We start from the raw sequence: 22,519 nt of genomic DNA on the forward strand, positions 1-22,519 counted from the left end.
TGGTGCTTGCCAGTTTCAGAATTTGTTTCTTGGTGGCACTGTAACACTAAGTATAAAGTAAGCTGAACAAAATCACAGCATTCCTATTGGAAATGCTTTGCTTCCAACTGTTTAATAATTTAAAGAACCTCTGTGGAAGCAACTGCATTTGTTAACCAGTCACAACTGGTAATTAACTCCTTTGGAGTTTTAAGTTACTTTGGGCAAAATGTCTTAGGAAGAGTACATGTTACTAGAAAGCATGCCAAAAATTTACTTAAGAGAGAATTCAATAACAGTTTTACTCTGCTAAGAGGTTCTGTAAAATTCTACTTACATAGCCAAGCACTGATATTCCAGCAGGTCCTGCTTCATTATTATAATTACTGCATAAACACTTTTAAAGACTTCTTTGCCTTTAGTTCCAAGCCTAACTTATTTTCATAAGCTTGATTAGTTAGCACACCAGCCTTGCCATGGAAAATGACATGTTCTCACTCTGAGGAGTTGTTAAACCTTGATGTATATTAATCGTATATTTATGTTGCTGTCTCTGCTGAAAGGGGGCAGCAGCAAAAGACATCTCTGATTCTTTTTTTTTTTTTTCAGTGTCGACTGGCAGCTCTATCTAATGGGCATTTCGTTTCCTTAAAGAATTTAGCTGCACTGTCTAGAAGCCGATTTTCTGATGCCTCCAACGTCTGGTCAAATTGATCTGTTTTAATGGAGTCTTCGTCGGTGAGGAGCGAGATGCCACCGACTAGAATGCTGGGATCCGCTGCTTAATTGTCAGGAGTGAGAGGCACTTAGATTCAGAAATCTTTGGAAGTGGGCGGGGGGTGGGGTGGGGGCCACCTCCCAGCGGAGGCAGGTGCGTAAGATAAAGGAGTGGGTTTCACACGGGAAAAAATGAGATTTCTTTGAGACACTGAGGTGCTGCGTGATCACATCCCTCCAAGAAGTTAAAATGCAAGGAAATGGGAGGAGGATGGAGGTTAAAGTACTTAAAAAGATAGGTCCGGTATAGGGTACAGTTTTTTTTGTTGTTGTTGTTTGTTTGTTTTTTGTTTTTCTGGCTGTGCCTATAAACGATGCTAATCCCTGTTTTCAAAGTGTGTTGGTGCCTCTTGTGATTGGTGATGGACGCAAATTGCCCGTGAGATGTTATCAAACAATGCTCTTCTAAATTCAGGTGACAGAGAAGGAGAGAGAGAATGGCGAGAATTAAAAAGAGAGAGAGAAAAAGGAAGAGATGGGGGTTGAGGAAAGAAAGAAGGGAGGAAGGAAGACAGGGAGGAAGGAAAGGGAAGGGAAGGAAGGGGAGAGAACTAGAGAGGGAGGTTGCGGGGACAGAAAAAAAAAATCCTGAATCATTGAAGGATCACACATTAAACACTGAACAATTACGTAGAAAAGAAAACTCATCCAAAACACTGTCACTGCAATAACTACGAGGGTCAAGGGAGAAAGATGTTCCTTTCCATCCGTGTCCCAGGAAGCCGCGGGTCCCGTTACTAAGGACTAAAATACCATTAGTCTAAAGAGTGTGTCTAACTGCGTGAAGAATGCAGCAGGCAGAAGGCGGGTCCGGCTACGCGGTGTGCCCGACACCGGCAGGAGCAAAAGAAAGAAAAGCGTAGAGCGAGACACTCCTGTCAAGTTAGACCTTCTTCCCTCGCCCAGGTCACGGCGACCGGGCAGGGACCAGCGCAAAGTGCCCAGGGCCACTCCCTGCTCGGTCAGTCCTGCTGAGCCGCCCTTCTCAGACGCCGCTTCCCGGAGAACGCACCGGGCAACCCACCCGTTGCTGACGATGCAGAGGAGCCTCCCCTTCCTCTCTCTGACCACTTGTCCCGACCAAATCCTACCTTCTAAACACATTTGCCCGCACTTCCCAGGTAGCAACACAAATGGGCTGCTGGCCAGAGATAAGCGTGGGATGGGGAGAGGTCTTCAAACCTTCTGCTCCTCGAGCTGGGTCGGGACTGCAGGGGGCCCGGGAGGGCAGAAGAGAGAGAGAAAAGGAAGAGGAGAGAGCCTGGAAGACTGGTTGAGCCAGCTTGGCGAGCAGCCTCAGGGTCTCAGGCTCCTGTGGGAACTGCTGCAGCTTCCAGGCCGGCCAAAGCTGTGCTCACACCACCGCCTTTCACGTCCCCGGCTCCCTGCTTCTCCCTAGAGAACTGTCCCTGGGCTCTCCGCAGCGTATTCCCAACCTGTATTCTTTTACAGCCAGGCGGCGCGCTCCCGCAAGCTGGAGCGCTGGGCGCCAGTAGGACGCCCTCTCCTCTGCGCCCGCTTTCCCCTCTCTGCCCTGCTGCTACCGCTTCTCTGCCACCTCCGCCCTCACCAGCTCCAGCTCTGAGAGATGCCACCCGGCAGCAGGCGGGGGTCATGCACGGAAGTAGGGCGCTACAGCCAGCGGAGCCTGCTCTCGGTTGGGGGCAGAGAGTGAAAGGACAGGTGGTATACTATACAGGTGTGGGATTAGCCCACCCAGAAGCTTGCGCTTTTTGCTTGAGCCCTCCCCTTCTAGCCCTACTCGGGCCAGAGCCTGGCGAGCTAGCCCATCTGTGGCATCCACCGTCGCCTCCTCCTTGCACCTCCTTGTCGACCCCTCCCTCCCGGGACCTGCATCCCGCTCCGCCAATCAGCGCCGTTTGCCTCTTCCCACGTGATCCCGGGCGGGCTAAGGACCTGCTGCTTCCCAAACGCCAGAGGGATGCGGGCAGCAGAACGCGAGAGGCGGCTGCTTGGCTGCGGGGCGTTTTGACTTTTCCTCCACCCTGCCTCCTAGGGCTCCTCTCCTCTGTCCCTGGAGTCTGGTCTCCTGCTCCCCCGGCCTCCCAGAGCCCTTTTCTTATGGCAGGAGCTTCCCAGGTCTCCGGCGTAGCTTCTCAGCCAACGACCCTCTCGCTGCCGGAGCTGAGCCGGGTCACTGGATGTTGCTAAAACTCTCGAGATCATGCGCGGGTTTGGCTGCTGTTTCGCCGTCAGGTGCCACTGCCACCGCCACTGCTTCTACTGCCGCCGTCCGCGGGATGCTCAGTAGCCCGCTGCCGGGCCCCAACGATAGTGTGTTTTTCGGAAGCCGTTTGCTGCTGCAGAGTTGCGCGAACTAGTCATGGTGCTGTGGGAGTCCCCGCGGCAGTGCAGCAGCTGGACACTTTGCGAGGGCTTTTGCTGGCTGCTGCTGCTGCCCATCATGCTACTCATCGTAGCCCGCCCGGTCAAGCTTGCGGCTTTCCCTACCTCCTTAAGTGACTGCCAAACACCTACCGGCTGGAACTGCTCTGGTAAGTCCAGAACCCCAGCCTCTGAACCCTTAACCCCTCAGAGAAGACGCGCGTTTCCAGCACAGACCAGCTTAACCTAGAGCGTCTCCCTAGCCCCTCAACTCCTACTGCCCCAAACCCCAGAGACGACTGACCTCCACCCGAAGGAACACAGAGAACTGTTCCAGGCCGCTAGGGAAGGCTGGGGTGCGGGAGGGGCCTGGGATGAGCAGAAAGTGCAGGTGTAGGAATCTTTGCATCCTTGCACTTAAATTAGAATGGCGAAGATTTTAAGAAATATTAAACGGGATGGCTTTGTGGGCTCGCTGAAAAGAGCATCAATCCTTGGGGAAACACCAAAACCGAATCTTTAGCATCATTAAAGAAAAAAAGTCTGCTAGAATGGGCTAGAGATAACTTTATGAGAAAGAACGACCAAGAACGCAATAAATCAAATGGTGACTGCAGGGGAAACACTGGTTCCTGGCAAAAGTGCACTAGTCCGGGTCACGCAGATTCTAAAGGAGCTTGATTTCACGAGATTCAATCCCAACCTTCTCTTAGTGTCTCTCCTTCTCTCTCTCTCTCTCTCTCTCCCCCCCCCCCCTTCCTCTCCCTCCCTCTCTCTCCTTGGCTGCAAAAGACATTGTTTTGGCAGCCCACAGATGCCTCTCTCTTGCCTCCGAGAGCTCCTAGATGGTGGAGGGAAGTTGAAAAACAATCATTCCTAGGTCTCCCAGGCCGGGGTGGGCATGACCAAGGCTAGCCAGGCTCACAGGCAACCATGCGGAGAACAGAACCGACCCCTTGGGCTCTGACTCCTCCATTTCTGAACACAGTTCCTAGGAGTGAATCAGGCGCTCTTCCTTCTCGCTTGGGTCCCTTCAGAGTCTGAACGCCAGAGCTTGGCAGGCTTTGCTTTGCTGAAACCTCCTAATGAAATAGGGCCCGCGGATGGAAGTTGCTGCACTCTGAGCTGGCTTCACATTTCAGTATGACAGCCCTTAGTATACCAGGAGGGATTGTGGTGTGATTTCACTGGCATTTTAAACTCCATTAACACGCGTTGGTATTGTTCCCTAGGTGTGATATGTTCCAGTTTTAGCTACTGTGTATGTGATTTTTCATCTTCTCTAAGTATGATCTTTCTGTAGTTAAATCTGGCTATAAATAAAGGGGTTTTCAAAGGATGTGTGGTGAGCAGAAGTGCATGTAACTTTGGGGAAAATGTAATAACCAACTGTAACTTACAGGATGAGAGAATATGTAGTCCTGGCTTGTTAGTGATATAAATTTCATGAGGAAAAATTTATACATCATTGTAGTTTGTGCTTTTTAAATACAAGTTAAGTTTTGCAACCCTATTAGATTTGGGTCAATAGATTGCCTTTGTTCTGTTTTTAAAAATTTCTAAATTTGCCATTTTTTAAAAAACTCAACATGTTTTCTTTAACTTACTTGTGGTTCACATGTGCATTATATTATTTCAGAAAGACAAATTTCCACTTAGCAGGCGCCTGATCACTTTTCAAGTACTTTATCAGAGGAATATTAAACAACCTGTAAAATCAATTTTTTGAAATGTTGATAGCTTTGTAGTCCATATGACTAGTTTGCTTCATCCCTAATTGCAGTATTATTTTAAGTAATAACTAACTTAAATGTGAAATTGAGGTTGGCAGTGAAGAAATTCATTATTAACCAGATATCATAAAGGAGTCTGTGGAAACTAAAGAGAATGAACTGGTTTTCCAGGCTGACTGTCAAGGCCCTGGCACCCCCACGCCCCCACCCCTGTTAACTTAGAGGTGATCAATCTTCATTTGAGCCAGACAGACCATCACAGAAAACACTGTGCCTGTTTATCTTTATTATTGGGGCTTTGTTTCCTCTTTGTCTGGAGAAATTCCAAATAAGAGGTTGTTTCAGGCCATAAAGAAAAAGAATGATTAAAGATACAGAAATGGTGAAAAGGCATTCAGGGATTATCACCAGTTTTTTAAAATAAAATGTAGAGAGTGGGGGTCGTAAACTATAGTCTACCTGATGAGAAAAAAATAAGGAAGCTAGGAGGCGAACATTGAACATTCATTCAGCACTGCCAGTATTAACCTAAGCTAAAGTAAAATAGCACTATCAAAAAAAGGGATATTAAGAAAGAACTGACTAGAAAGGAATTGCTGAAAAAAAACAAATATTGATTACTTAACAAGAATTTTTCAGGTTATCTGTAGAATGACCTTGTAATACATATGTGGTTGTCAGAATTAAAATTTTGGGTAATTCTTTTAAAGTTTCAAGAAATCACTATTTTTTTCTTAAAGTCTATGACTTTTTAAATGACTGGGGTATTTTCTTTAAATTTGAGGTTATGATGACAGAGAAAATGATCTCTTCCTCTGTGACACCAACACCTGTAAATTTGATGGGGAATGTTTAAGAATTGGAGACACTGTGACTTGCGTCTGTCAGTTCAAGGTAAGAAGTCTGATATTTGCACCTTCTAATTTGTTAAGGAGACTACAAAGCAAGGATCTCCCTTTACAACTCATCACTTGGCAATTTATAGCTATGCAAGCTAAAAGGAAAGCTGGCACCAAACAAAGTACTGATGAGAGAGCCAACCGATGTCAAGAAGGCATAGTTTTTGGGGAGAAGTGCATATGACACAGTTATAAATGCCATAGAGGTACAGAGGTTCAGGTTGTTCCTTTGGCATGTCAAAGGAAAATTATGTTTCTGTGTCTCTTTTAGCATATTTTATAAGCCAACTACTGAGAATAATAGTCGATAACCAGTGGATAAGTGTGGATTTGTAGTTTTGCTCTTTTTGGTTGGGACTGTCATCTTTTGATCATATTGTTCTCTTTTAATGGCCTTGTGTTTTATTATCTTGGCAGTCTGGTTAAGTTTTTAAATGAACTCCTTCTTAATGTGACTTCAAAACTACTGTGCTAGTTTTAGAAATCATGGAGTTTGCTCATATGTGTCAACGCTCCATGGGTACCATATTCAATTAAAATGGGGTCTCCCAGAAATCCAAAAGAGCACAAATAGCCACAAGTGATTTTACAAACATGAGAAAGGTGTACTGTGGCTCATGTTAAAAAGTAAATTAAAATAAAGAGCGAGATTGTAGTGATGTTATCATCAAAACTAGATAACTAGTAACTATTTAAAAATAGAACTCTTAATAGTCATCATCTAACAAATATTTTCTACCATGTAAATTATAAACCTTCATTTATCTCCAAATGTTTATATAATCATATATACTTTCAAATATCACCAATGTCATACTAATAATGTCTTATATTCACCTTTGGGTGTTAGTGAATTACTTTAAATACACATGAGTTCTAACATAAAGTTCTGTGCATAAATGAACTATGTGGGATCAGTGGAAACTTTTCCAAGATTGTAAGCAAAACTAAAAAAAAAATAAAAGGATATAGAGAAAATAAAAACATTAAAATCAAACTCAGGTTTAAATATTTATTTTGGTGTATGATATTTAGATTATTGATGAAGTTTAAATATTTTAGACCAAATTCAATCTTTCTATGAGAGAGTTAAGAAAATTTACAATTAAATATACTTTGGCTTATAGATAAGCTAAAAGCTTCTTGGACAGTACTTTTTTTCTTTCTAATAAAGCAGTAAAACTGATACTTGCAAAGCACACTACCTCCTGGTGGGTAAGTATTGCTATGACCATACTATAATATTTTAGACAATTCTATAGTTTTACAAACATATACTTGCATATTTAATGTGCATGCAACACCAACCTGTAAGACCTTCAGCCACATCGACAATGTAATTATGGTCTTTCAATGAACTGCACGAGAGACTGCATGAGAGAGATAGAGGGTGAGAACTCTCCAATTCATTCTTTCCCCAAATGTTAACTAAAGGAAAAATACAGTTGGGTGATTCATTAGTTAATGGCCCACAGGATTTTGTGGATTTCTTCTGCTTTCAATGTGTAATTCCTATAAATTTTTCTTGTTTTCATAACCAAGGGTAGACATAAGAAGTGAGCTCATAAACAGTGTAAAATAGATCAAGAAAAATATTTCTCAAATGGAAAGCCATAATTCTAACAAGATTTAACGAAGAAAAAAGAGTTCACAAAATTCTAAGTGGACACATGCTACTAAAAGGAAATGCATAATTTTCTTTTTAAAAAAATGGTTCTGGATTTTCAGGTTTCACAGAGGATTTTGGTAAAACTTTTATCAACAAACTTTTATCAACAATATATTAATGTTTTTCATGCATTGGTCAACCAATTAAATTTGTCATTTAGTTAAATAATTGTTGAGTGGGATAGTTTGGATGGGGGGGCAATGACTACAAGTTTAAATCAGAAACTAAAATGTAAATTTTCTTTTCCTAATGCCTGTAACATTTTAAGTTTGTTACTAGATTACTGATGCTATTAGCTTGTGCTTCACAATTGTTGTCAGTGTGTCAGGAGAAAAATGAACATTTCTCTAGTGGAAAAATTAGACTCTGCACAAACCTTGAACTAGAGTGTCTGAATTAAGTTGATGATCAAAGAAAATGTACAAACTGTACCAAAAATAATAGATAAGCTGTTTTTGGTTGGGAGTATCTTAAGTTAGGCCTTTCCAATACTTTTCAGGGAATTTGTTTTTTTTTAATTCCCTGTAATTATCTGATGAAAAAAGAGATATTCTGAAAATCTATTCTCAGTATCTGATGAAAAAAGAGATATTCTGAAAATCTATTTTTCTGTGTGTTATTCTGAAAGACATGAGGTCATAATTCTTTCATTCAAATAAGCTACACACTATGATCTTTTTGGCTGATAGAGAAATTTCAAAGATTAATGAATGTGTGTGTTTATAACCTATAATGTTTTCCAATTTGGATTATTGTTGAAGCACTAAAGTGAACATAGAGTTGCCTTCACCTCTTTTAGATGACTTAAAATAAATGTATTCTACCCTTCAAACATATTACAGTAGTCCCTCATATCCTCGTGGGACTGAGACTAGTGGTAGTACTAAACCCTATACATTACTATGCCTTTTCCTATACATACATACCTATGACAGTGTGATTTATAAATTAGGCACAGTAAGAGATTAACAACAATAAATACAAATTATACTCATGTGTTTTCTTTCACACACAAAATATCTTACAGTGCTGTATTAACCTTTCCACTTGAAGGAAGCACTTTATGACTTCTCTTTGTCATCTCTGAATTGCCAACATCACTACTCTTGAACTTTGGGGTCATTATAAAGGAAAATAAGAGTGATTTGGGCACAAGGACTGTGGTACCTCAACATTTGATCTGATAACCGAGACAATACTAAGTGACTGACGGGCAGGGAGCGTGCACGGCATGGAGATGCTGGGCAGAAGGGTGATTCACATCCCAGTGGGATGGAGCAGGTTGGCCTGAGATTTTATCACTCTATTTAGAAAAACACACAATTGAAAAGTAATGAATTTATTACTTTATTTCAGGAATTTTCAATTTCATATTTTTGAATGGATGTTAACTACAGGTAACGGAAGCCATTGGTAAGGTGGGACTGCTGGATTGCATTTATTTCTCACAACTGAGTGAAATAGTTATTTTCTGTTTTTAAAAATGAGGAAGTTAAGGCCCATAAATACAAATAACTTACCACTGAGTGGTGATCCTAAAGCAAGAACTGAGGTCCTCTGACACCAAATCTATTTTTTTCCAGGACATGATATTTGCAAATAAAAACATCAGTAGCAACTACAAAAGTACATATTTATTGTGGAGAACTTTTAATATCAAAAGTAGTTCAACTAATTCTTAGGTGATGATATGAGTTTCAGAAGAGGGCTTCAACTTTGTATATCCTACATTCCTATCTACACAGCAAACGGTGTGCTGGTCAATCTGGTAAATCATTTGTGGGTATGAAAATTTAGAAACGGTGGGTGGATAAATGAACAGATAGATGGATGGATGGATATAGAGATGGATGAATGGGAAGATGGATGAAAGGAAACTAGAAAGAAAAAAGGAAAAAAAGGAAGGAAGGATGGAGGGAAGAAAAGAAGGCATATAGTTTTTCACATATTGCACTGGTCAAATAATTATCAATTATCAGATTATAATTTTAAAATACGATGAAAACTTATATATTTTGAGTATTACTTTATTCAAACATTAAATATATTTTTAATTATCTTACTGTTGTTCAATTACAGTTGTCTGCATTTATCCCTTACCACTCCCCCCACCCCAGCCAAACCCACCTCCCTCCCATCCTTCCACTCCCCCACTGGTTTTGTCCATGTGTTTTTTGGATGTTGTTCCTGAAAACCTATTTAATAAACCATGCTTCACATCTGTAATTTTCCTACATACTAGGCCTAACCAATTTTCCAGAACTAGTGGCACAAAACAGTGAACATTATTTTGTTCAAGAATTTGCCATTGGACATGGCTTAATGATATCAGCTCATCTCTGTTCCCTCTGGCATTAGCTGAGGTGAGGCAGGGAACTCAAAGGTTTGGTTCTATACTTAGCTCAGAGTTCTCACTCTTATGTCTGACTGTTGGCTGGGAACTTTGGTCCTTTTCCATGTGGATCTAACTGTGTGGGCTAGCTTGGGCTTCCTCACAGCACAGTTGGCTGGGTTTCAGACAGGCATCCAGAGAGACGGAAAGAGCCATATCCTGTGATGTATCCTGTGATGACCTAGCCTCCAGTCTCAGGAGTCAGAGAGTTGCTTTCCCCCTAGTCACAAACTGCCCACTCTTAAAACCATAAAAATGTTTCCATATAAGGAAATGTAGTCACAGAGAAGTAGAAGATACCTGTGGAATGATCAATGGATTGGGACATATGTGGGTTTTTTATCTTGTTCTCTTTTGAGCAAGAAACATACCATATTTTAAGTCATTGTCCCTAAACCTTTGACAACTAGGAATATAGCAGAATTCACTTAACATCTGTAGAGAACCTTCTACATGCCAGACTCTATGGAAGGTGTGGACAATAATAAAATATAAGTTATGCATAGTTACTAGATACTGAAATCTCAGTTAAATAAAATTCTTATTAACCAAGCATGTATAAATCACATGAAAAACTTCTCATATAAATCCTTTGTTAATTTGTAGCAAAATGAATTCCATATATTCTAGAGTATCAAGTCATTGCATCTACCCATGTGGCATGTAGCTGTTTTCTTAAGCAATGTGGGCATTTGGGAACAAAATCATTCTAAAAACACATATTTGTAAAGTAAATTTAAGATTTTAAAACATCTTACAAAAAATAGAATCACTTTTTCCCTGAGAGGAAGTTTGTACAACACATACATTTATGGGCCTAACCATCTGGGCCCCAGTCTTGTTTTTTCTCTTGCCAGCCAACTATGTAGCCTTTCACAAGTCACTTAACATCTGAATATGTCCCTTCATCTGAAACTGAGCAGTATCATGATTACCACTAAAAACTATTTCAAACAACTTGACATATTTTAATGTAGTAGTTAGCCTATTTTTATACTAGGGTTATACTGTTTTCCTTTATTTTTCTAATTGTAGACATGCATGTTTTAGTGTCAATTTTAGATGGTGGTGACTGCTAGCAAAAATACATATCATGAAAGGCAAATCATTTTTATTTCCTTTTATAAATGAATATTGCAAAGTGTTTTAAAAACACAACTCTGCTAATCCTCCTAAATGCTCTTTAGCCATTTCAAATGGGGAAACTGAGCTATAAACTTGTTAAACATTTAATTCTTGAGTAATATACACCAAGTCCTACACCAAGGCAGTGAGAGAAGTGGGAGAACCTAGGACCAGACTTCCACTCCTGAGCCTTAATTGTTACAGGTTTGTCCAACCTGAGGCCTTCGGGCTACATGCATCCCAGGATGACTGTGAATGCAGCCCAACACAAAATGGTCAATTTACATAAAATATTATGAGATTTTTTTGTGATTACATGTCACAATGTATTCAATGTGTGGCTCAAGACAACTCTTGTCCTTCCAGTGTGGCCTAGAGATACCAAAAGATCAGACACCCTTGGTAGAGTACCCTTCCTTGGTGTTACTCATATTGATGAGTGCAAATCATGGTACTGAAGGGCAAAATCCATCTTGTTGATAATCTACAGTTGAACTCTTTTCAACTCCTTACAAATCTCCCTGTTGGCTTGTGCTTGGAACTTAGTAGCTCTGTTTTTAGCATTGCTCACACTTGGCTTGCTCCATCCCTCAGAAGTGGCATATGAGTATTGTATCCATTTATTTCATATTTTAAGATGCATATCAGCATTATGTACTAGCACTTGACAGAGATAATAAATACCTCCCACACTTCACTCCCAGTCCACTCACTACATCTGAGTAATCTGCAGAAATAGATGACAATGATAAATAGGGAAATTCTTGGAATCAGAGAGAAGAAAATGTGGATGCCAATAATCAACACACAAAGTATTGCAACCAAAATTGGGGATAGAGATTAAAAGATAACCAGTGACAAGAATGCTAGAAACCCAACATAAGAAGCTAAGTAGTCCAGTCATCTGCCCTGATTATGACTCTCTTCTGTCTACTGAAAGGTTGCTCAAATCTATTGAGTATAATGTTACCAGCTGTTTACTTCTTCATAGTCTCCTCCATGTGCTCAGATATCATTGTAGTGCTAGTGAGTTCTCATAAATCTTCCTTATATTCTCCTGTCTCTGGTCCTGAACACACCACCTTTGTCAAGCACCCTATGCAACCACCTGGCCGTGGTTTTGACCATCTATGTGGTATTGTCTCCTTAGCATTGCTCATGGAAAATTCAGCTCTTCACTGACATTTTTCTATTGCCTTTTTTCTTTAGTAGTGATAAAGATGTTCAGTCCTTCAGTTGGTCGGTTTTCAGATATAAGCATATATATTTGGAAAACATATGGAAAGCTGCCGCTACACATGTATCACCTGGTCAGAAGTGAATTGCTATTGAATTAAAGATCCTCATTAGCAAAAACTTCCAATCAAAACAGTGTGTTTAAAATAGAATCATGTAGACGGACTGAGTCTGGGAGCCAGTAGTATAACTGTAGAAAGGAATTGTTGTGTAGAGGGCTTCCAGAATGTCTAAATTAGAAACTGTTGAAATAAAGAAGATTTCTAAAATATGCCATCTTTTAAATATTTAAATCATAATATAATAATATTTAAATGAATATGATTTAATATCTAAATCACCTTGCTAGCATTTATGGTGATCATAATATTAGTGTCATAGAATTTGGATTTACTACTGGCAGAAAAATATATCACTGTTAGTAAAACATTATATTTAAGTTTTTCATTAATTAATACAAAGTTAGGCTCCTAAAATGACTTCCATTTCACAGAGCATTGGTTTATGCCACTTTAAGTTGTTAGTATGATTAATCCTATATTACATAAAGGCAAAGAGCAAGATGGTCGACTGGGGAGGACAAAGTACAGATATTGTAAGGCAATAGAGTACAATATAAACTAAGGACAAATCCCTGAGTTGAATTTGACTTATGATAGAACTTTAGGTTTGTTATCATATATATTAAAACTTTTTCAGCCATCTCACTAGATCATTGGTTTAATACAAAATATTATGCATTTATGACACATTAAGTATCCAAATATTTTAATAAGAAGTAGAAGACAGCAAAGTGTTTTCACATACATGTGTATGTATGATTTGCTTTACTCAGTTTCTGGCATAGGTGAGTATTTATAGCTAATCAACTTTGTCATTATTTATGTTATAATTAATCAATGAAGCACATGTGTGGTGGTAATCATGAGATAATCACATCTCTGGCACAGTTAGCAGGTACAGGACTCAGCCAAGTGTCTCTAATGCCTCAGGCTGTGATTATACTATGATGAGTATACCCTGTAGGTTGCCTGTTTTCCATTGTAAAATGTGTACTTTTTTGCAATGACCTTTTTTTAAATGAACTTCTCCCTTTATGAAATATATTGATAGTCATACTTTTGAATAGTCAGTGAAGTTTACATGTAGTTCAGTAGTTGCTGATTTTTTCCCTGTATTTCATAGTCTGTTTCTCTCTACACTGTATCTGCATCATTATCCCAGGATATAATGATATAATGAGAATGAAGTAGTAATCCGAATGTCTTATCCAAACATTTAGAAATAAAGATTAAAATTCAACAGAGAAAAAACACGCTAAAGGGTAACTGAATTCTCTGGCATTTCAGTTATACATTTTTGCTGTCCAAACACAGACATTGCCTATTTTTGAATAGCTTTAATACTGTAGCATGTTTTGCTTTTTCCAAAAATGGTATTAAATAATATTGATATATTCGTTGGTATCTCCTTTTAGTATTGTTTCTCTGATCACTTTGTTGGAATTTCCTGATCAATTTAGCTGCTTTCCCCCCCCCCCCATCTGAATTAAATGACCAGTTGGCTGACTTGACATTGCTTTTGTGTTTCTTTGAATGATTCCCCTGCAAGGTCAAATACTTATTGGATACAGTGAGGATCACTGAAAAGGAAGACAAAAGCTTTCTATTGTAAATGATTATTTTTGTTCAAGAAGTGAGAGGCCCGCAGACTCCAGTACTAACCATAGGATTATATCTGTGTGCTTCTCAGTGCAACAATGACTACGTGCCTGTGTGTGGCTCCAATGGGGAGAGCTACCAGAATGAGTGTTACCTGCGGCAGGCTGCCTGCAAACAGCAGAGCGAGATCCTTGTGATGGCTGAAGGATCGTGTGCCACAGGTATGTGTGTGATCCTCCTTAAACCTTCTCAATGAATTCTGAATCAAAAAAATTATGTCTCTTGCTCTTTCTGTTATCTTGAGATAAATAATTCAGACTATATATTGGCTAGACTGTTTGTCTGTTTGTTTTGAACAATAGCATTGTCTACTGGAGGGTAGCTTTGCAGATTTGGGTTTGGAAGTTAAGATGTGGCTAACCATAGCAGCTCTACAAAATGATTTTCGTGCCCTTTAGTAGATTGTTTTGAAAGTCGTATTGATGGTGGGCATTACTTCTATGACACCTGTCATTTCTGACACAGTCAGCCTGAGATTCCACAAAGCTTTGTAGTTATAGTGTGTAAATAATGCTATGCAGAAAGTGAGGAGGAAGACTGACTTTATATGCTCTCTAGCTTTTCAGGTTTTCCTTTTATGTGGTGGTCAGAGTGAACAGCATTACAGGAAAGAAGGGAGACAAACAAGAGGAACAGAGCCTAACTTGATGAAGTAGTGCTTTAAAACGAAGCTGAGTTTTCAAGTCAGCCTTGAGGCATTGAAATTACATATATTAAAGAAATTTTAGTGTCCCTCGATAGTTATCCTTAATGGCAAATATGTATCTTTCTGGAATATCATTGATTCTAAAGAGTTGGATGATATAAGCATGTTCAGAAAAATAGTGATATTAAACATATCAAAAGTAGAAATATAGAATAGTGCCCAGGAAGGTCTATTTTATTGAAAATTATCTCTTAGATAACAAGTATTTCTATTCTGATGAATTAAGTTAAGAGTTATGTGTGTGCTGGCAAGGGCAAGGTGGTAAATGAGCAAAGAGAAAAGTCCCATTCCCTAAAAGATTACCTTAAACCTATTGATGATTAGTAATTGCTAATGTTCTCAGTTGTACTGGAAACTATCGAAGTTTCTAAGAATTAGGGAAACAGAAAAGCATCATTCCTCATGGACAGTTGTGCAGGCTCTCTGCATTTGGTTTTAGTTTTTAAGTAGTTTTTTCACCTACATGATTCTTTGCCCTACAATGCAAATGTCCTTCTGGGAGGGTGATTGGGAGGCAAACTGGACTGGTGCTCCACTTCTTACCTGCCAGAGCAAGCAGATCGTCACTGTTGACTTGGAACTGAGAAAGAAGTAATGAGTGAGAGTGACAGCAACAAGTGAGAGTTCTGGACCATCTTCCTCTGTGGGAAAGGAGGAGGGTCAGCATGCTACTCTCAGAGTAAGGATGGGGGAACTAGAAAGAAAGGCAAAGAGCAAACAAATTATGAAAAATCAATGTACCATACCTACTGAACCAAAAGTGAAAAATGAGACTTTAGGACAAATGGGATAGGAAAAAACAAAAACAAAAAGAGCTCTGACTCCCAGAAATGAGGAATGATGTAGGCAAATACCAGAGAGTGCTAAGGAAAGGATTTGCTCATTCAAGTTCATGTAGGGTGTCTGTCTCTGACAGTAGCCAAATAAGAATCAGTGGACAGTCCTCAAAATAAACAGTCATAAAGTTATGATTATGGCTAATAGCATTTAGTAGCAAAATCGCTCTTGTCAGCCTCAGAGTTCTTGTCAGCATATGCAGTTGCATTCTTCTGGTTCATTCAAATCTTTCCATTCTAGTCCCTAATGTTTTGGTTATACTATAGAAATAAATACTTAACCAAGTGGAAAATTCAGTCACAATTGAGTAAGCCATCCCTAGGGCATTCACAGACTTAGATTTCTTCAAGATTTAATTAGTAAGCCAGTTTTGTTGCGTGCATCTTCCATTGACTTGTAAATCAAAAAGATTTTTGATCTCAATAATGACAGAGGGACTAAAGTAACTTTGATTAACTCAGTGTGACTATATTTAAATTGGAGTTCTGACTTTTGATCTAAAAGCGATTCTTACTTTTTTCTCCATACATTTGCCATTTATTTTAAATGCTGTTTGGCACTGAGTGGAGGTGGAAATTTGTGACCTCTAGGAATAAAAGACAGTAAAAGATATAAATTTATTATACAGGAGTAGGCAAAAATAGGTTTACAATTGTGAGTATGCAAAACACAGAGTCAATAAAGCTGTTGTATTAATTATATAGACAACTTTAAACCTACTTTGCCTACACCGTATTTCATTGAACTTAAACATCATTTTTCTTTTGTCTAAAAAGTGGGTTTCTATTGGGAAGTCTGGTCAATAGCCTCACTGTCAATTTTACTTCTCTGCCTTATAAGAAATGCATTAACTGAGAGCCCAGATTCAAGTCTAACCACATGACTTCTTTTCTTAGGTGTTTCTCTCTCTCTAATAAGTTTTAGTAGGCTGCTTATCTCTTGTTTGTCAAGATAACTTATCTCATAGTAGGCAAATCATTAAACCTTTCCATCACTATTTCATAATGATGCCATGAGCTTAAGTGACTATTTAAAAAAATGTATTCCTCCTTTCTTTTCTAAATACACAATATGTGTCAAATCAAATGCAAATTGTCTTAAGAACCATACTGCATGAATTTTTGGAAACATACATGGGAAATACAAGCCAAAATTCTACTGCTATTTTCTTGATTTTCCCCAGCACTATGCATTTATTAGAAAACCTATAGATGAACAGGCAAGATGTTCATTCAAATTTTTAATTATTATGTTCCAGATACAGTGATAAGGATTTTAAAAATGCTATTGTGTAGTAATCCTCAATATAACCCAAATGTAATACACATTATTATAGCCATTCAATAGACTGAATAAGCTTAGTAGGAAGGTTGAATGACATTTCTTATGCCATCCAGGGAGTAATGTCCTAAAGATTATAGCTTGAAATCCTTAAGCTTTTATGCATTTCCTCATAAATGCATGTAAGTATAGGAAGCTGAACAAGAATGGACCTTGATGTAAAAAAGTTTACCATCTTAGTGACAAGAGAATAAGAAAGTATACACATTTAACTAAAACACAGGTAGAATGTATTAGTGCTATACTAGTATAACCTGTTATTAGTCCTTGATTATTATAAGTGATACTGAATTAACTTTCAAATTAATTCAAACCAGTTAAAATTTTAGTTGTGAAGATATATTAAAAGGAGACCTGATACACATTGACTATTCAGGCATTGTCCTCTCCAAAAGTGATAAGGCCGTGACTTATGATTATCAACTCAGTTAACAAGACTATTCTATGAAGATGAATGCATCAACCTTCTTGATCTACTATCATTAAATAGTCAGATCATATGACTAAAATCTTTTTTTCTATACTTACCAGGAAAGGTTTTTTATTATAAATTGTTTTACCAACTAGCCTGTTTTTAAGGAAAGGATATTGTGGCCCAGAGACACAAGTCTTAGTCACACTAGAAGTTAGTTGAAGACTTGGTATTCTGATTTTATACAGTGTTGGACCCTGTGGATTTAGTTAATATGAGTTTCCACCAAGGCTGACAATTCAAACTACTGCTCTTTCATGGAAGTGCTAAAGCCTAACATAACAAGGGGGGCTATCGGGGAGGCATCTGTTCTTTCACATGTGTCAGCCTTCTGTGGATTTTCTGTGCTATGCTTCTTTCCATGAAGTGCCTCTTAGGACAGTGTCATGCTGACAAACAAGTTGAAGTAATGTTTTATTTTAATTTGGACTAAAACACCAAATGTAAATTTATAGAAGTAGCATTTGATATAGTTCTTAAATTCTGGTTGAGATTTCAATGTTAAGTGAGGACATATCAGACAGAGAATACTAGTATTAGTCTTATTTCCCAGTAGTAACATCAAAAATACATGACCAAATGTACTTTGAATAGAAAGAATAGGGAAGTAGAAAGAAGACGATGTGTACACGTAACAGGTGGAAGCAGATGGAAACTCAATGGTGTTGACTCCAATAACAAAATTGAGTGTTTCTGAGAACTGAGTTCTCAGAAATAGACAACTCTGACCAGTTGTAATTATGTAGGAGAGAGAAATGAGAAGAAATGAAGAAAGAAATATGCCTAAGGGATTTTTTTCTATTGTGAGCATCACCCTAGGTTTATTCAATTTTAAGCCAAAGGCAAAGTTAATCTCACACTTCTACTGATTTCAAAAACAAAAGATACTCTTGGTGTCAGATAGACTCATCCACAACTGTGGTTTTTGGAAGCATATTAACACTTATATAAAAAGATATTTATTTTTAAACTATTTTTCTTTGTGCATATGTGATTTATCCATAATAAAAATCTTAATTATGACTTTATTTGCTACCTATCTTAGACTGTTTAATGTCTAAATCTCATTGATTACTATAAGCATCTCATTTTCCATTTTTTTGTTACTGGCACCAAACTCGTCATTAAAATAAACATGTGAGACTTTACATAGTGAAGTTTAGGAATTATTTTAAAGCTAGAGAATCCTCTCTTTTATAAAGTTTAAACATATAAGTAATAGAATGTTTATTTTATAAGTTATGCTATAGAAGTTAAATTAATGTGAATACACATTTTCAGGGTAAATATTCTTAATTTTCTCAATTATATCACTATCTTATTGAAGAAAGTAAACATGAACTAAAAAGAGTCAAAAATATTTTTGAAAATGTTTTTCAAGCAAAAACAAAGTTGTTTATTTTTCTCTCCCAGATGCAGGATCCGGATCTGGAGATGGAGGTAGGAGATGTCTTTTTATATATTTAAGGATTTACATTTGGATGTTTTGTAGATATTTACTTGTATACTTGTCATTATAGATATCTTAGAGGAATTCACAAGTCACATTGTAGGAAAGGAAAAAACAAAAAACTATTATTCTCTTGGTTAAGAAAGTGTATATACTATGCAAATTATTTGATATATTTATAAATTATACTTAAGAATTTTGTCTCCAACTAATCTTCATTGTTTATTTGTGTCTGGATTATCTCTGAAATAGATATGCATGTCAAAACTTTTCAACAAAAGATTTCGAGCACATTTGACAGGGCAAAAATAACTCATGAGGAAGCCATTTAAATATCTTTTTTATAGTATTGCTATCAATTACCAGGTATTAATTTAACATATATATAACTATCTTGTAAACAGGGTCTTAATTATTAAATTAAAGATTGAAACTAAAGGAGATTGAACTTATTAAAGGAAAGTGAAAAACTAAACAGAATTTAAACCAATGGCCCAGCCAGTGTGGCTCAGTTGGTTGGGCGTTATTCAGCAAACCCAAAGGTCGCTGGTTGGATTCCCAGTAAGGGCACGTGCCTGGGTTGCAAGTTCAGTCCCCAGTTGGGGTTCATACAGAAGGCAGCCAATTGATGTTTCTCTTTCACATGTATGTTTCTCTCCTTCTCTTCCCCTCTCTCTAAAATAAAAAAATGAAATAAAAATTAAAAATTAGGAAAAAAACTTAGACCAATGAAAATAAGTCAGTATCTTTACTTCTTTGATTAAATTAATTTGTATTCATTTTTACTAAAATAAGGTACATATATGTTTTCATTATTTCATTGTGTGTTTTTAAATTATTTTTAGTTTTATTGTTGTGTAATTACAGTTGTCCCCATTTCCCCCATTACTCTCACCCTCCCTCCCCACCCCACACCTACCACATTCAATCCTTACCCCTCAGTTGTCTTTCTCCATGAGTCCTTTGTACATGTTCCTTAACAACCCTTCCCCTTCTTTCCCCTCTTATCTTCCTCCCTCCTCCCCTCTGGTAACTGTTAGTTTGTTCCTTATTTCCATGTCTCTGGTTTATTTTGCCCACTTGTTTTTTTTTTTATTACGTTCCACTTGTAGGTGAGATTATATGGTATTTGTCTTTTATTGCCTGGCTTATTTCTCATTGTGTTTAATAAATGTATAAAATAAGAGAGTCAGAAACCTTTAAAATTTGATCTGATGTATGTACTGACAAGATTTTATTTATGGTTTGAATTTGCATTGTAAATTTCCCAAAATGCTTTTCTAAGTGAAGTCAAATAAAATTTCACCTTTGTGCATATGTTTTTAAAATAATTGTTCTGAAAGTTGCACTAATGAACATTTACTCTTAATGGCAGTAACTATTTTTTAAATAAGAGACTGAACAGTTTTATTTTTTCTAAATTACTTTAAAAAATTTTTGTATTACTGTGCTCTAAAATACTAATGTATTTAATTTCTTGATTTTTTACTGTATTACAAGATGCCAAAAAAGCTTAATAACTTGAACCTGAAAACCTAGGTTAGAATGACCTGCACAACTCCACTTCACATATCCATTGGGCTGTATATAAAATATATTTGGCTCATTACTTCTTCTATACAGAAGATGGACTTGTCTTTGTATTCTGACAGAGTTCCTTTTTCCAAGGTATCAGGGGATTCAGAATCAGTTTCCTTTGAATTACCCATAAATGATTGAATTACCTGGGATTGGTTAATCCAACAATTCTAGCTAGTGATTTTTCTAAATGGTGTCTATATAATGTATTCTCAATAATGTGTATTTAATTAATAATTGGGGCATCTTTGCGAGCACTTTCTATGGTTAATGATTATATTTTTTCATTTATTTTAGCAAAAGTTAATATAATTCCCAAGTGAGTGCATTGATCTGAAAAATGAAGGGATCAAATTTATTTGCAAAACCCCTATATGTGTGACTGTCATAAATGATATCATTTAACCTCCAAATCCAAAGTCAATTTAAAATATATCAATTTTTACTTGTTTAGATTTTTCTTTACTTTTTAGATAAATGACTATTATGTTAGCAATGAAAATTAGATCTGATTATTTAAAAAATAATTTAAGTTTCACTTATTTGCCTAAGAGTGCAACAGTCATTTACCACATTTAAAGGAACACTTTTACTACAATATAAAAGCAATGTAAAGGTTTCATAAAATTTATATTAACTTGTTAGTATACATTTTATAGGAGGTTTTAAAGTCCAACTGTCAATCTATTTATTTAGATGAAAAAATTTGAAAGGCTAATTTTATTTAGGTGAAACATGTTTACTGTGTCTCCAACGTGATCTACACTGTGCATCCATTCACATAAGTACTTTGTAGATTGAAAAGAAACAAATGCTGCATAATAATCTTAGCTCTCCCCCTGTCAGTGATTGTATTCTCCTTAAGTACTTACGAAAATTCATCAATACAAAGAATAATTGTATATTATTAGTTTTGAACCTAAGACATATTGTTTATGGAATTCTGTTTTCAAACAAAAATGTTTAGTTAGAAATGCAACTATCTACAGCAAATAAGCTTTTTGAATGGACTAGAAGTTGGAAAAATTAGCATAAACTATAACTATATATGCATTCTATAGAAAGGTAATGCGTGATAATGTGTGAAATTCAAAAATTCCAGAAAGTAGTTGAAAGGGGTTAGTGTTTCAAGTGTGTGTGTGTGTGTGTGTGTGTGTGTGTGTGTAGTGAGAGAGAGAGAGAGATTTAATGTTGTAAATACAAAAAAGTGTGTGTGTAGGAGGGATAATAACGTCTTATCCACCTACAGACTTCCTTAAGTAACACATACTGCAGTGAGAAAAAGTATGAAAGGAGCCTCCTCCCAAAGTCTATGGGCGTGTGGGTGGTAGAAAGATAATTTTTAACCCCTGCTTTTCTCTCTTCTTTCACAGTCTTCAGTCATAAAGACAAGTCTATGCATATTTTGCATTATTTTCTTTTAAAACTATTTCTGAATTGATTAGACTTTTGATAAGTTAGATTTCTAAAAACAAAATATAAGCCCAGTAAAATGAAAATGATACTTTTTAAGTATCATTTTTTAAATGATACTTGTATTATACTGCTATAAGTCTGGAGGAATCCGCAATTAAAATTTAGTATCATCATATGGGAAGTTTTATAATGTGTAAAATAAAATGTGTCCAAGAGACATGGCATAGAGAAATGGGTATATTTTTATTTCATAAGGTAAATGAAGCACTAGACTTATTTATACAACTTACATAATTATATAATTTTAAGATAATTCTTTAATAGATTAATGTCATATATGTACATTAATAGACATATCTGACATTAAATTTATGTCCATTATTTGTACAAAGAAAGCCTGGTTTTTATTTTAATCATCCAGTAATTGTTGTTATGGTAACTTTGGTACAAAGAACTAATTATGATATGCCTTTATTTAACACAAAAGTGCCCTGTATAATTTTGGTTTATATATTACTCGGGTGTTTATAATTAAGATATTTCCTTCACTTATCTCTTAGATACAACAAGAAATGTTTACACTACAGCAAACTGTGGACCTTAAGTTGCCATTATTGATTTTGTGGGTTGTAAAAACAGTATTTCACAAAGTTTGAGAACTTGAAAATCATTTTTTTAAAAAATCATATGTTTCTGATGTGGATTTGATGATATTCAGGAATTCAGCCGAATTGAACATGCCTAATAAAACCTGGATACTGTGACAGGATTTCCGGTGCTGTTAAAGATGAATTGTCAGTTCTCTACACTCAAAGAGATTATATGTAAATTCTCCTCTTAGC

The 22,519-nt window shown here is 37.1% G+C and overlaps 1 protein-coding gene across 1 annotated transcript in view; it reads left to right on the top strand.

The window, feature by feature from the left end:
* Positions 1-2,658: 2,658 nt before the first annotated feature.
* The window catches only part of TMEFF2 (transmembrane protein with EGF like and two follistatin like domains 2), a 231,660-nt gene continuing 211,799 nt past the window's right edge, over positions 2,659-22,519 (top strand). Inside the window, exons 1-4 of the mRNA XM_028510576.2 lie at positions 2,659-3,272; positions 5,620-5,729; positions 13,909-14,038; positions 18,647-18,673. Of these exons, the coding sequence (XP_028366377.1) occupies positions 3,101-3,272; positions 5,620-5,729; positions 13,909-14,038; positions 18,647-18,673 (439 nt within the window). The 5' untranslated portion in view covers positions 2,659-3,100. The remainder of the gene's footprint in view (positions 3,273-5,619; positions 5,730-13,908; positions 14,039-18,646; positions 18,674-22,519) is intronic.

The sequence above is a fragment of the Phyllostomus discolor genome, chromosome 4, assembly GCF_004126475.2.
Source record: "Phyllostomus discolor isolate MPI-MPIP mPhyDis1 chromosome 4, mPhyDis1.pri.v3, whole genome shotgun sequence".
Classification (NCBI taxonomy): domain Eukaryota; kingdom Metazoa; phylum Chordata; class Mammalia; order Chiroptera; family Phyllostomidae; genus Phyllostomus; species Phyllostomus discolor.